General features: G+C 41.3%; 1 protein-coding gene across 1 annotated transcript in view; it reads left to right on the top strand.

The window, feature by feature from the left end:
- Positions 1 to 15,990, top strand: part of CLASP1 (cytoplasmic linker associated protein 1) — a 272,017-nt gene that overhangs the window by 141,047 nt on the left and 114,980 nt on the right. The window contains exons 9-14 of the mRNA XM_049616225.1: positions 4,846 to 4,998; positions 7,900 to 7,973; positions 9,080 to 9,172; positions 10,076 to 10,221; positions 11,412 to 11,547; positions 12,828 to 12,898. Of these exons, the coding sequence (XP_049472182.1) occupies positions 4,846 to 4,998; positions 7,900 to 7,973; positions 9,080 to 9,172; positions 10,076 to 10,221; positions 11,412 to 11,547; positions 12,828 to 12,898 (673 nt within the window). The remainder of the gene's footprint in view (positions 1 to 4,845; positions 4,999 to 7,899; positions 7,974 to 9,079; positions 9,173 to 10,075; positions 10,222 to 11,411; positions 11,548 to 12,827; positions 12,899 to 15,990) is intronic.

The raw sequence follows: 15,990 nt of genomic DNA, 5'->3' as shown, positions 1-15,990 counted from the left end.
AAGACTGATTGGGACTCTTAAAGCTCATTTAAAAAAAACTCAACACTGGCTGCTCGGTGACCCTTTCCCCCACCTCCCTTCCTAGGGAGGTGTTTCCATGCAGACATTGGTGAGGAAACACACTCCTCCTCGGGGCATCACATCATTATGTGACCTCTTGAGTACATTGGGCCAAGTTATAATTCACTGTTAGAAATACAAGCCCGCTGAGGGCCGAATCTGCACTGCTTCCGTTCTCTTCGCGCTTTGCCAGTGTCCGCGTGACATCCCCCTACTGCGGCCCGTAGCCCAAGCCCCGCGTTCCTTTGCCAACAGGCGTCCTTCCTCTGGCTGCCAGGTTACCTGCCCAGGACAGGAGGATGTCACAAGAATAGAAACTAAATGTTGAGGGCTTTTATGTTTGCTTTACACAGCCAGTTGTCCCTCACAGATATTAAAATATGAGGAGAAAGTCTTCTTATCCACCTGATTACAATCTCCCGTGCTCTTCATTCTGTTGTAGATCCACGTGTTCAGTTGGTATCATTTTCCCTTTGCCTGAAGATCTCCCTTGAACATTTCTTAGGAGTGCAGGTCTCGTGGTGATGAATTCTTTTTTTTTTGGTTTTGTCTGAGTACATTTTTATTTAGCCTTTTTAAAAATTTATTTATTTTTAATTTTTTAAAATGTTTATTTATTTTTGAGAGAAGGAGAGACAGAGCGTGAGCAGGGGAGGGGCAGAGAGAGAAGGAGACACAGAATTAGAAGCAGGCTCCAGGCTCTGAGCTGTCAGTACACAGCCCGACGCGGGGCTCGAACTCACAAACTGTGAGATCGTGACCTGAACCGAACAACTGAGCCACCAGGATGCCCCTAGCCTTTATTTTTAGAAGATAAGTTTTTGGTGGATAGAGAATTCTAGGTTAATACTTTCTTGTCACCATTTTCAAGATGCTGTTCCTTTGTCTTTTGGCACACACAGTTTCTGATGAAGCCCACTGTCATTTTGTTCCTGTGTAAGTATTGTGTCTTTTTTTCTCTCTGGCTCCTGCGGGAAGTACAATTTCATGTGTGTTTGATGCTTGTTACTATCCCACAGGTCTGAGTTTCTATTCTTATTTATTTTTCTCAGGCTTTCTTCTTTTCTTAATTTTGGTTAAATTTTATTGCTAGGTGTTTAAATTCCCTGTTTTTTTTGTTTGTTTGTTTGTTTTTTTTCCAGCTGATTGTGTCTAATCTGCATTTATCCCATTCAGTGAAATTTTCATTTCAGATACTGTGTTTTCTTAATTTCCAGAAGTTCCATTTGGTCCTTTTAATAGAAAACCTTAGGAGCGCCTGGGTGGCTTAGTTAAGCGCCCAACTTCAGCTCAGGTCACGATTCCGCAGTTTGTGGGTTCGGGCCCTGCATCAGGCTCTGTGCTGACAGCTCAGAGCCTGGAGCCTGCTTTGGATTCTGTGTCTCCCTCTTTCTTTGCCCTTCCCCGGCTAGTGCTCTGTGTCTGTCTCTCAAAAATGAATAAAAATGTTTAAAAAATTTTTTTAAAAAAACCTTCTTTCTCATTATATCTATTTGTTCTTTTAATATTTGGACACAGTTGTAGCAGTTTTAATATTCTCACCTGCTCGTTCCATCATCTTTGTCATTTCTTAATTGGTTACTATTTTCTGATGTTTTTTTCCCTCCTGATTGTGTGCCACATTTTTCTGTTTCTCCTTCTCTTGATGAAATTTTGATTAGGTGTTGTGTATTGTGAATACTATATTGTCAAGTGTCTGCATTTGTTATGTTCCTTTAAAGAATGTTCTGCTTTGCTTTGGCACAGCAGTTTTTTTTCGTTTGTTCGTTTGTTTTAAGATTAAGAAAGCATTCGCATGCACGTGGGCATGTGGTGGGAAGGGGCAGAGGGAGAGAGAGCGAGAGAGAAAGAGAGAGAGAGAGAGAGAGATAGAGAAAATCCCAAGTAGGCTCCACACTCAGCATGTAGCCCTACATGGGGCTGGATCCCACAAACCTGGGATCTCATGACCTGAGGTGAAATCAAGAGTCAGACCTCAATTGGCTGAGCCACGTAGGCGCCCCTGGCAGAGCGGTTTTAAGTTACTTGCACGTCTAATCCCCTTGAGGCCTGTTTTTAAACTTTAATAGGGTAGGCTTAATGTAACCTTCCCTCCAGAAATAGTTCAGCCCTACTATTAAGGCTTGCCCTTTGCAGGGTCTCACTGAGTGCCTTGGGTGAGTCTCCGAGAACATTCTACTCTGGTGCTGGAACACTGTCCTACTTTGTGCAGACATTGGGAATTGTTCAGTTTATAGCTTCCTGGTCATTTTTCGCCTTCCCTTGTGTGTGGAATTGTACTCCCACATGATGGCCTAGAACTTGGTACATTTCTAGAGCTCTCATTTTGTGTAGCTTCCTGTTTCCTAGCACTCTGCCTGTACCTTACGGCCCGGCCCCCTCAGCGTCCCTGAGCTCTGATTTCCGTTTTCTCAACTTGCCGAGGCTTCTAGGTTCAATTTAGGGTCTCGTTCCTTGTACTTGGTGGTCTGGGAATTATCTCCAGGCGGGAAGTTGGGTAACTATGTAGCTCACCTTGTTTGTTTCCCTCTCAGGGCTCACAGTTCTGCACTGTCCCTTGTCCCATCTGAAATAGTTGTTTTATGTACCCTGTCTGGTTTCTGGCTATTTGCTGAAAGAGGTTGAGTTTGGTCCTTGAAAATCCATCATTGCTTCAATAGAGAAATCCCAGGAAATCCAGTGACATGGGCCCTCTGAAAATAATTTCCACTAAGTGAATATAGTTCTCAGTGGAGTGCCTGCCCATGTTAGAAAAATTACACAGACTTTACATGAATTTCTGAGTGAAGCATGACGGTGTCTTCACTTCCCCTCTTCATTATGCACCTTTCCCACAGACTGGAACTGTTCCTGTAGTAATTAGAGCTCCCCTGAGGGCAGATGGGCTGAGAACAGGTCTTGTCACTGCTAATACTGGCAGTGCTCAGTGGTTGACCTTCCCTTTGGGTTGTTTTCGTTCTTTACGTCAGACTCAGTTTTACTCTTGGAAAGGACCTTGTTAATGTGCTTGCAGTCCAAGAATCACCTTTTGAATCCACATAGGTAAGTCGATACTAATAGACCAGTGAGCATCTGAATCAGTGGGAAAGTGATGTGTGTATTAAAGGAACCATCTGTGAAAGAGGATTGATTGATAAGGTGATCTAGGAAATTTAAAGGAATGTTGAAGGCAGGTAATTTGCGCAAGGATATGCGTTTAGAAGGATGGATCAGCTCCCAACGGTGTCGAATAAAAGAAGCCGTGTAGTTTGAAGTGGATTGTTGGTGAGTTGTGAGAAACAGTAGGGTCATGATTAGACACCGGACTTGACTGTTGATAGTTGAACCAAGCAGCCAACAGGTCAAGAAAACAGGCTTGTATTTGTGTTTTCTGTTCGACAGTTATTTACTTCAGATGTATTGGAAAAGGTCTAGCTCCCTTATTCAGAAATCGTGAATATTGCCAGCTACAGATGTTTGTTTCCTTTATTTTAAATTACTCTTGGTTCTCTGTTTAGGCCTCCTGAATGACTCACAGTTGCTGTATAAGCCCATGGTACTCTGTATAAGTGCACCATGATAGCGTTAATTGTGTCATCCGAATGTTGTTCCTAAATATGTTGATTATTTTAAAAGCCCAAAGATGTTTTTTTTCTTTTTCTTTCTTTTTTATTTTTTTAAAGGTCTGTTTATTTTGAGAGAGAGAGTGTGCGCAAGCAGGAGAGGGGCAGAGAGAGAGGGAGAGAGGGAGAATCCCAAGCAGGTTCAGTGTGGTCAGTGTGCAGAGCTTGAACTCAGGAAACCAGGAGCTCATGGCCTGAGCCGAAATCCAGAGTTGGATGCTTAACCGACTGAGCCATGCAGGCGCCCTTTTCTTTTTTCTTTTTGATTTTAAATGCAACCTAAGGAATATTCCTTGGATCCACTAATGCTTAGAAAATTTAGGAATTAATATGAAGAAACAGTGCTCAACTCCAAAAAAAGAGAAATGAAACATTGACGAGGAAGCATTTATTTCCACCTGTCAAACTGGTTGACATTTAAAAATGGTCATATTGTGTTGGCAGAGGTGTGACCAGTTGGGCACTTCTTTGAACTTCCAGGGAAAAAAAAATACATGACCTCTCTGAAAATAAATTTGGCAGTGTGTACTAAAAATTTTAATACTCTTTGACCCAGTAGGTATTGCTTCTAGGTTTTGGTTTTTTTCTTAAAATTGTGATAAATTTAAACAGAAATGCCAGTGGGAAGGTGTTTGTTGCAATGTTATTTCTAATGGTGACGTATTGGAACTACCCTGAATGCCTAACAAGACCATTTCAGTTGTGATATTTTCTCATCACAGAGTACCATGCAACCACTAAGACAGCATTTACAAAGAATATTTTATCACCTGGGAAAATGCGCATATTTGAAATAAGCAAAATGCCAAATGATGTATAGTCTCGCATCAGCTGTTATTAAAAAAAATGCATGCAAGAAAGGTCAGAAATATGCCAAAATGTTGAAGTAATTGTATGAGGTGGTGGTTTTATGAGAGGTTGTTTTCTTCTTTATGTTTTCTCTGTTTTCCAAAATTGGAGCAGGAGAGCATTCTAGATATGTGAAAACAAACATGATGTTTGTATCTGCATTCTGGACTTACCTAAGGCCTTTCTAGACCCCGGACTGGCACCTCACATCCCAAGAGTAGGCACACCGTTCATCTCTAAGGCTAGTTTGTTGTTTTACATTCGGGTGGAAAAAGTACCCTTTTTTTTAATTTTTTTTTTATTTTAAACAATGATTTCTCTGCTTACTCTTCAGATAAAAATTTTGATGATGAAGATTCTGTGGATGGTAATAGACCTTCCTCTGCTAGTTCTACATCATCCAAAGCTCCACCCAGCTCAAGGAGAAACGTTGGAATGGGGACCACCCGCCGGCTTGGTTCCTCCTCTCTTGGATCCAAGTCTTCAGGTAAGACCACCGTGTGGGGTGCTGTAGAGTCAGCTCTGCCAGCTCTTAAAACCAGATGTACTGCCTTCCGTGTCTGTCCTTCAGGGATGAAGTGGTCCTGTTTGCAGTATGTTTCTACTCACTGTGATTTATGTTAGCACTGTGCTGTCCATGCTGATAGGGTAGAAGTTTGAGCCGCTGTGTTGCCACGGGTTGGTAAGGGGGGAGCCGGTAGGAGAATATGGCTAGCTCAGAGGCCAGCATAGCTAGGAGCCAGGGCAGGAGTGCACCCTGATGGCTTTATTCGTCCATGAGGCTCCAGCGATGGCCTGCAATTACCATGGGGACTTTTTTTGTCAGTTTCTGTCTACCAACACTGAGACTTCCCAGAAGTCAGATGGTGTGCCTTCTGTGTTTTGTTCCTACGAGTAGCATTATTCCTTGTGAAACCGGAATGGATGTTGACCTAAGTAAATGGTAGGGCTCAGCTCCCTAAAGCTTTGAACATTGATTTACAAAGATACCTTAGTCTCAGTCTCTCCTCTGCCACTCCCCAATGCAGACGATTTGAGTCCTTGTTATATACAACTTGCATTTTGCTGTCGCATGTTAAATTGACACACAGATCTCTTTTCGCTTTACATTGTGTGGCCTCTGCCTTTAGAACTGGTTGTTAGCGTAGGGCTTTTGAGCTTGGCTGGATGAGCTAAGTTAAAACAGCGGGAAGGATTGACTTAGAATGCCGCCTCCTGGTGTTCTTTCTGGCCTGCTGAACTGGCCCTAGAGTGTTGGGGTCGTGCCTCTGTCAGCTTGGTGCCTCTGCTGCCAGCTTCTCTCTCCATGTTAAGTAGCTGTGCTGATGGCTGACACGGGTGTTCACACCACAGATGGCAGGAGGAAAAAGCTGTGCCTTTGTTGGTGTTCTTAGTCCTTTCTATCTGTGTTTTTGTTTATGTTTTTGTTTGTTTTGGGTGCGTTAAAAATTTTTTTTGTAATTGAGTTTAAATTCACAAAACATCAAATTAACCATTTATTTATTTTTAATAAGTTTCTAAAAGTTTACTTATTTATTTTTGAGAGAGAGAGGCATGCCGGCAGGGGAGGGGCAGAGAGAGGAAGAGGGAGAATACCAAGCAGACTCTGCAGGGTTGGCATGGAGCCTGATACGGGGCTGGAACTCATGAAACTTCGAGATCACAACCTGAGCGGAAATCAAAAGTCAGATGCTCAACTGACTGAGCCACTCAGGTGCCCCAAATTAACCATTTTAAAGGTAACCATCCAGTGGCATTTCATGTATTCACAGTGTTGTGCAGCCACCACCTGTGTCTAGTTCCAGAAAAGCTTTTCCACTCCTGAAAGGAAGCCCCAGACCCTTTAAACAGTCGCTCCCCATTTCTTCCTTCCCCCAGCCCCTGGTGATCAGCAGTCTGCATTTTGCCTCTAGGCACTTGCCTATTCTAGGTATTTCAGAGAAATGGAGTCATGTAAATGTGATCTTTTGTGTCTGGCTCCTTTCATGTAGGGTAATGCTTTTACAGTTCATCTGTGTTACAGCATGTACCCAGTATTTCATTCCTCTATGACTGAACCACCTTTCTCATCTTTCATTGGAAAAATCTATTCTTGGGAGGCATCAGTTCCGCAAATGAGGCTTAGAAATTTCTACATCATTAGACCCCTTTGATTTCCTTCCCATCCCGCACCCATACCCCTTCCAAAAGTCCCAGCTCTAGATTATGTAGAGATCTTGGCCCTGCTCTTACCCTTTTTTCTATTTTGTTTAAACACCGCAGTCATGAATTTCCTAGTTGACTCCTCCTTGTCTGATTCTGGGGCTCATGGACCATGGTTGGTCTCTGAGTCCCTTTACGTATGTGGGTACGTGATGCAGCACTTACCCAGGGCAGCGCTCCGGACCTGTCTGCTCAGGGGGATTCAGTCTTTGTACCAAAACAGGTACTGAGCACCAAGTGACAGTGTGATGTTACTGTCATCTGACCACAGCTGTGAACTCGGTGTGAGGAATCTTCATTGAAAGTGAGGACACGCATTTATTGCTCCCAGAATCGTCTTTAAAGCCTTGTCTACGTGTGAGGACCCTAAACACCAGATAACTTGTCTGCAAAGAAACACTAGAAAAGCACTCAGACTAATCAGTGTAATTCATTTTTTTAAATATGGAATTTATTGTCAAATTGGTTTCCATCAGTGTGAATCATTAACAATGAGGGTTTCAAGGGTGATCTTAAACCCCAATTTTAAAACCTTTGAAAAAACAAAAAAAGATTTGACAAAATGTCACATGATCTTCATGTGTGAAGTAGAGTTCATGTTAGCGAAAGAAAAAACTCTCTCTCAAATGATAGCAATTAATCTTTAAGTATACAGAGCATCTTACAACACCTTTAGGAGGGAAAATTCTTACTAGTGCATAAGTAAGAAATTGACCCAGTTACCATGTGTTCAAGGAAATGGAAATGTTTTGAGAGTAATACAAAGTTGAAATGAAATGTTAAATTCTTGAGCACTTATTTGAATATTTCACAAATTTGTTATACTAGATGCCTAAAAATAACATAACCTAATTTATTCCCCGAAGGATTAAATTTTCTATTATTTACCTGTTTATTAGATTAATATACGACTGCAGTATAATTGATATGTCGCTTAAAGGCTCAATGTTCTCCTTAACACGTAGTGTCTTTAAGTGACTTTATACTAACGTATGTAGTATTGTAGAATCATGACATTTCATCTCTATATTCAGATTTAGTAATGTTTGTCAGTTCCACAACACTCTAAATTTTTATTAAGGCTTGTAAAAAAGCCACAAATCTTCCATAATGTAATGGGGATTGTGTGTGTTCAGACTACCCCTGCGCACACCGTTCACGTTTTGAAAATCAATCTTATTTATAGCTGCAAAAGAAGGAGCTGGTGCTGTTGATGAAGAGGACTTTATTAAAGCATTTGATGACGTACCTGTAGTACAGGTGAGTGAGAATATTCGAGTTTGATTAAAAACAGGTAGGCTTACTCGTCAAATTTTAGTTTTCAGATACATGATATGTGAGGCCCCCTTCTAGGTGAGGTATTTTTACCTCTTAAGACCTACTGCAGGTCTGCACCTGCAGATGAGAGGACATCGGTGCCTTGTATCGCTAAAATGCACAGCAGAAGTGAAGTGATCTTTCAGTAGGGACTGGAGAGAAGTTGCTTGCTTGATCTAGTAGTACGTTTGTGGCTTAGGTCACGTAAATGAAAAAGAAAATCAATGACTAGGTGTGAGAACAAAGAAGCATGCCTAGAAAAATTTGTAAATTTCAAGGACTGCGATGTCTGAAAAGCTATAAAGAACAGATTAATAAAAGCTCAAGTTTATGCCACCTTGATGCTTCATTTAAGTGCCTAACAGACGAAGCAGGGATTACTTATACGTTTGGAGTATGCACATTTTAAGTGCTTTGTGCCTCAGTGTCCTTTGTTGTTGACTGGGGGCTAATAACACTTGTCCTCAGCCTGCATCGAATGTGGTGCTCTGCCTGCGTGAGTCACTTGTTACCTGTTGCCTGGTTGCCATAAGTACCATAAGTCAGATAACCGGCACCATAGGCTCAGCTTGGGTTCAGCCTTACCTTAAGTCCTTGACCTTCCAAGCTTGCATCACTGTTGGTTGATTATTCCCCTACCTACCTTATTAGTAAGATGTAAGCGTAAATGAGAAAGAAGATTTGAAGAGAGTGTTGAAGTTACGTGTAAAATGTGGTGTTCTAAATAATACTAAGAGTAATAAAGGCCTTGTGCATCACTGACAATTCCCCAGTCGGCTCCTTTCTCTTCTGTACATGAGATCATCTGTTAAGTTTAAGGTGAAGCTGTGCTCAAAGCATGGTTATCTGTACTTGAGCATCAAATCTAGTGGGTATATATTCCCAATGGGAAGGAAGCTCATTCGAAGACAGATGTATCTGGAGGTTATCTCATAAGTCCTTCTGAAAAATGAAATTACTAAGTATTCTTGACTTTCTGTAATTAAAAACTAATCTTTGTTGATTCTGTAAATTTTCTTACATTGGTTGTAAATTAATTTTGCTTACAGATTTATTCCAGCCGAGACCTGGAGGAGTCCATAAACAAGATTAGGGAAATATTATCTGATGACAAGCACGATTGGGAGCAAAGAGTAAATGCTGTAAGCCGTTGACTTCATGTGATTACATTTTCATTAGATTTATTTCAATGTTCTAAATACTGAATTATGCAATTGGGGTATAGCTCTGATGAATTTTAAGTAGTAAATGTTTTAAATATACATCACCATATTTACACTTACCCTTTTAGTAGAGTACCTCATTTCTCTTCCTGTTTCTAAAACGGGCCAACCTGTGCCTTTAAGTATATCCTGTACTTTTAAAAAAGATGTAATGTGGAACGACTGGAGACAGCCTCCACTCTTGCCTTAGTCCAGATTTAATTGTGACTGTTGGCCAGTAAGTTAGCTTTTCTTAGTGGCATTTTCAGGGTGTGTCCGTCTCTTCCTTTCTTTCTTCCTGTCACTTGTTGGAAAGTTCTCTCCCTCTGTTTAAAAAAGTGGATTAATGAAATGTGAGGGGAGCATTACAGTGAAGGTATATCTTCTCTGAGGAAAGCTGTTTTACAGCGGTTGGCTGGGCAGGAAGCAAGGCTGTGAAATGACTGCTACGTCCCATTCAAACTCAGACTAACCTTTTAGTAATGATACACTGGAGGATACTATATAAAAGACTGTGGGATCGCTTCTTCCTTCGAGTCATTTAACGGATAGCAGTTGGAGTTGGGTATTGGGGAAGGTAAGCTTTAGGGGAGGAGCAAAACTGTTTACAAGTAAAATATCTATTTTGTAGAATTGTGAGATATACTACATTTAAAACTTCTTACTTGTGATATGTAGATTTGTTCAGTATGGTAGCAGGTACTGAATTGGCTGAATTCTTTTGGGAAGACTTTTGAGATCAGTTAACTTTGATGACTTCTCACAGTTCTTGGCTTCAGTTGTTTTATATATGCTGTTTTAAGGATTGTTGTGTGTACCTCTTAATTTTTTCCGTTCCACCAGCTGAAAAAGATCAGATCTTTGCTTTTGGCTGGTGCTGCCGAGTACGATAACTTCTTTCAACATCTGCGTCTTTTGGACGGAGCGTTTAAACTATCTGCTAAGGACCTGCGGTCTCAGGTAGTGCGGGAAGCTTGCATCACATTGGGGTAAGGACTGCCACGCTTCAGATTCTCACACATCCTAAAATAGTCTCATTGCAGCGCTTCAGAGATGGTTCGTTGAATGTGCCCAGCAGGTCCCTTTAATGTACCTTCTGACTAGTCTCCAGGACCTATTCCATTTATTCTTCTGTTGGTGCTTTTATAGTATTACAATATTTCCTGCCCAATTACATAAAGTTTGACAGATTTTAAATGTTATTCAGTGACTTGGCTCTGAAGCCTCTATTTTAAACTCGAAGCAATTATTATTAATAATTTTAGTATATGTGCTGCCGAAGCGAGCACAATTATTATTAATAATACAGAAAAAAGAAATAATATAAACTTCTGTCTCTTGGCTTTTTCATTGATTTTGCTGGCAGGATATAGCATGATTATCAAAGTTTTTGTTTGTTTCTAGAAGAGTACTGTATCTATAAAGTTACAAGTCAAAGGCAGATAGGACAGTAAAGTTTTACCCTAGCTAAAACTGTATCAGTGTTTGCAGCTGGAACTTCTGTGTTGAAAAGTATGTCAGAATGTCAAAGAAGCAGCAACAGCAAGGATGTACTGCAGCTGTCTACAGTTTTGGCTGGGATCAGATATGGAAGCGTGTATAATACATGTGAAAGGTTTTTAACAGGGCAAAAGGAAAAGAGGGTGAGGGAGCTCTCTCAGTTCTACACTTAATTGGCATATGACCAATTTGTCTTTTGCTGTTTTTTAAAGAAATTTTTAACGTTATATTTATTTTTGAGAGAGAGAGAGCGTGCTCACGTGGCGGGAGGGCATCGAGGGGGGAGGTGGACAGAGGATCCAAAGCAGGCTCCACACTGACGGCAGTGAGCCCGATGCGGGGCTCGAACTCACGAACTGCGAGTGATCGTGACCTGAGTCAAAGTCCGGACCTCAACCGACTGAGCCACCCAGGCGCCCCTGTCTTTTGCTGTTTTAACACTAATTAGTTGGAAATGATTTATTTGAAAGAAATGAAAGGAACGAGCTCATGGGCTAATGTCTGTTGGCCAAGTCCACAGCATGCACACGGGAAGTGTTTTTAAAGTGTCTTACGTAGACACTTGCCTTTTATCTCTAGATAACTTTAAAGGAAAGCCTTACAGAATGTTAAGAGGTTTATATTGTTTCACTGTTTGCAAGGGATACAGCTACAGTGCAGTGTTCATTTCTTGTTGTAGGCATCTGTCATCAGTTCTGGGAAATAAATTTGACCATGGAGCTGAAGCCATTATGCCAACTATCTTTAATTTAATTCCAAACAGTGCCAAAATTATGGCCACTTCCGGTGTTGTAGCTGTTAGGTTAATCATTCGGGTAAGTATATTTTGGGGCCATGCATAGAATAAGCAAGTGGTAATAAATGATGGTTGATAAGCAGTACTACAGGCATTTTTCATTAGCAACATTATATACAGTTGGAACCATGTTGTATATACGAATCAGCCTCCCCCCTCCTTAATTATCTATAGGAGTCTTTGTTTTTTAATACTCCATGATGTGAATTATGAATATGGTGTATACCTACTCATGTGTTGATTATTTACTCATCGTTGGCTTTAAATATTTGAATATTTGTTTTTTTTTTTTTTTTTTTTTTTTTTTCTTTTTTTTTTTTTAATGTTTTATTTATTTTTGAGACAGAGAGAGACAGAGCATGAACGGGGGAGGGTCACAGAGAGAGGGAGACACAGAATCTGAAACAGGCTCCAGGCTCTGAGCTGTCAGCCCAGAGCCCGACGCGGGGCTCGAACTCACTGACCAGCGAGATCGTGACCTGAGCTGAAGTCGGACGCTCAACCGACTGAGCCACCCAGGCGCCCCAATATTTGAATATTTGTATCTGCTTCTGGGGTTACACTTGGTTCTTTACTCCCAGTCATTCCACTTTAGGTATTTGTGTTTGTGGCTTTGTTATTCACCTAAAGTTTTTATTTAATTACTTGTGTTTAAGCCCAGGAACAAAATACTCTTTTCAGGTTTCTAAACACTCATTTATTTAAATTTAAATAATTATCCAAGTAATTTATATACACGTTCCCAGTAAAACCTAATAGCTCACAAAGGCTTAAAATGAACATTCTCCACATCACCTTCTCGCCACCTTCAAGTCCCTTTTTCCCAGAGGCACCCTTGAAACTGGGACGTGGTGATGCTAAAACCTGTCCAGAATATTCCTGATTAAATCATTGTGGGTTACTTATTTGTATTATTTTTAGTTCTGTTTGCACTGCCTACTTGAAATATTAAACCCAAAGCCATCATTGAACATTCCCATTGAAACAGTATCACAACACGTTGCTCTGCTGACCGCTATTGAACTCACTTAGATCTCCACTGCCGGATTATTTAGACTTCCCACCAGTCATTTGTTTTGCTGTTAGATTTATTTACATATCATTGGCTGGTCTGTTCAGGCTCTGTGAATTTTGTCATGGCCTTTGGCAATATCCAGTGAAATTTTTTTCCTTTCTAAGCTCAGTGACATTCTAATCTGAATATTTATGTGCTTTAGGTAGTTTAGTAATGAAGTGGTTGTCTTAGTTTTTAGTTTTGTATTTTCAGGTGTTCACCTCCGTTTCTGTTCTTCTCTGCAGCACACACACATCCCTAGGCTAATACCTGTCATAACAAGCAACTGTACCTCTAAGTCTGTCGCAGTTAGAAGGTAAATTTTTAAACAGCTTCCTCATTATTTTTGAATTAAGTTCCAAAATAAGTTCCAAACTTCCGTCCATGGAAACAAATTCATGTTTGAGATGTTAAAATTATTGTAAGATCGCTGCAATAAATGCCTTTGGATTGAGGGATCGTGATCTAAATAGTCTGGAAAATAAATTTGGACAACCTCCATTATTTTGTGTGTATGTGAGAAAGAGAGGAGAGGGAGAGAGAGAGAGAACACATGTGTCTGTCTGTGAGTTTATGAAAGGGGGCTCTGGAGAGAGTGGGGTAGAAGATGGCCTGTACATTTTTTCTAAGATAGTCCCTCTACTTAAATTGTTGGTATACCCCTTCTCTGAATGAAAGTGGTAATTGCACACAAGGAAAAAAAAACATTATAAAAATTAACGGTAGTTCTTTACTATTGACATGGGTAGGAGGAGGTATATGTTGTCTCTGTCTTCTGACAGTGATTTCTGAGATTCTGAATCCCAACCAAGAGAGAGACCAAGTATCCAGGAGATACCGTAGCTAGCTAGCCCTTTGTTCCCAAGTCCCTGCCTAGTCTTGTGTCCACATGAGCTGCCATAGATCACATCCCAGGAGTAGGGCCTCTTCTAGCTGGGATCTGTGGTTCTTGACTGTTGAGAATCTAATAAAATCTGTGGCCCCTCTTCCCAAGAAAATGTAAACACACAGAATATTTTATGTAGATTTTGAAGGGATTCATGGACACCAGTGGATATTCAGTGGACCGTATCAGGAGCTTCCTAGGGTAAATTCATGGTTGGCCTGGGCAGCAGTCTCTTGACCACATTCCTGGAGTTCTTTGTCCGATCCTAGCCCAGTGAAAGAGCCCTTCAGTCTAAGCTTGGAACCCAGCTTACTTTTGCTGCCCGCCATTTCCCTCCTTTTCTGGCATGTCACGTTGGTCCTCCTGGGTTTCCACGGTAGGGGAGCCTGCTAAGCGTGAGGCGGCCCCATAGCCATCTTATTAACAGCTCTGTGAAAGTCATGAGGGAGGAGGGGAATCATCCACCTTTGTAAAGCCAGGAAGGAAGAAATTGGCACCTTCCACTGAAAAAGCTTCATCTCTAACCGCATGGCTCACTTGTATATCACTGAGGAATGCAATCTACCCTTGACCTGCAGTCCAGCGTCTCCTTCTAGAGATGAGAGGGTGAAGTCAGCAGGAGAGAGGGATGGTAGTGAACTTCAGAACCTGGCAGACTGCAGCTGAAGCATTACCTCTTCCCACTGACTAATCCTCTGACCCGCTGGGAACGAGAGCACCCCTGGGGCAGAGCTGTTCTGGGGGTTCAGTCATTGGGTAAAGGAGTTTGACATCTAGTGTAAGCTTAATAAACAATGCCAGCTGTTAGAATTTGTTGCTGCTGCTGATGTTATTGTCAGTATTGTTTTAGGTTTCCAGGAGAAATTCAGAATGTGCAAGGCCAAGGTCCTCTGATGAGGTGAAAAGGATGTTTGTTGTAGGATGTTTAGTGTATTAACTGGCAACAAAATACCATATACTGTGTGCTTAAACAGCAGAAGTGTATTTTCTCACAGTTCTGAAGGCTGGAAGTCTGAGATCAGGGTGCCAGCATGGTTGAGTTCTAACGAGGGTCACTTGCAGCTGGCCGACTTCTTGCTGTGTCTTCACGTGGTGGAGAGAGATCTCATGCTCTCTGGGGTTTCTTCTTGGAAGGGCACCAGCCCGATCATTAGAGCCCCCATCTCATGAACTCCCCACCTCCAAATATTATCATGTGGGCATTGGAACATAGGAATTTGGGGAGAACACTGTTCAGTCCACAGAATTGAGCAATTCTGGCCTTTGCTGCTAAACGGATAGTAACCTACATTCACTGTGACAGTAGAAGTGTCTCCCCCTTTACCACTTTCTGAGTCACACACTCAGATTACTGTTCTTACATTTAGTCATAGTGGGTATCAGTCAGAACCATGGGTCTTAATGCTGAAAGAAGTAATAGGGACCATCTCGTCCCTTTGCCTTCAGAAAGGTTAGGTCCTTCTGTTAGGTCCTCAGCCTGTACCTAGCTCGGCTTCGTAGAATTTGTAAGAAATGGATCGTACAGTCTCCCTGCCTTTGAGAAATTTATATCATTTAGATAGGGAGATTAAAAACAGTAATGCAGAGCAGTGTAAGAGTGAGTTAACAACACCTGTATTGTGGATTTAGGAATTCAGAGAGCAGTGATTAAAACCAACTGGTATATTCCAGTGACACTTGATAGGCAGGTTGAAAATTGAGTTGCATTTTGAATGATGAGTAGGAGTTGGTAAAGAAAAGAGACGAGTTCTAACCTGATGTGTTTAAATAATGATGTGTTAAACAATGCCAACATTGATATACTTCTTTGAATGTTAGTCTGAAAAGTGAAAAATAAAACCTAACTAAAGGTCATATTTTTGATTAAATAGATTGTTCTAACATGCATTTAAGACCAAAATTAGCACCAAAGATGGCTGTATTCGCTAAGAGATAAATATAAACATATACACACATGTTAAAGAAAAAAAGAGAGACAAGAAAAATCAGACCAGGAAATGACATGAAGAACGGAGGAGAAGTAGAATAAACATGGCCTAGGTTGGGGCCAGTGTGGGGAGAGTGACAGAGGAGAGAGGATGCAGGGATGGGTAAGTGTCCTTCCTTGGAGAAAGTTTGCTTCACAACCAACATGCACACACGCGCAGACACGCACACTGTTGGCAGCCCCAGGACTGGGTTGAATAGCTCTGTGTGGTTCTAAGAAGAGCCCCCTTGTGCTCGTGGCGCATGGGAACTGTCCCTTGTCTGTCTTGTTTGCTGGTTTATGTCTTGGTTACCGTTGTTATCTCTAACATCGAGGGTAGGTTTATTAAAGATTTATTGAGTAATTAATTATATGGGTTATTGAGGTTGTGAATTGAGAGGATCATGGGAACGACAGTCTGGTCATTAGAGAAAAATTACCCTCTTACTCGTTTCCTTGAATGAGTTCCTAAGACTACTAAGATTTACCCCCACGGAGATAAAGACCCTGGGCTTTTGACAAGTTCTAAAGAGGTAGGACCCAAAGCAGTGATGTA

The sequence above is a fragment of the Panthera uncia genome (genome assembly GCF_023721935.1).
Source record: "Panthera uncia isolate 11264 chromosome C1 unlocalized genomic scaffold, Puncia_PCG_1.0 HiC_scaffold_3, whole genome shotgun sequence".
NCBI lineage: Eukaryota > Metazoa > Chordata > Mammalia > Carnivora > Felidae > Panthera > Panthera uncia.
The sequence above is the reverse complement of the archived record's forward strand: the minus strand, read 5'-3'. Positions and strand labels throughout refer to the sequence as shown.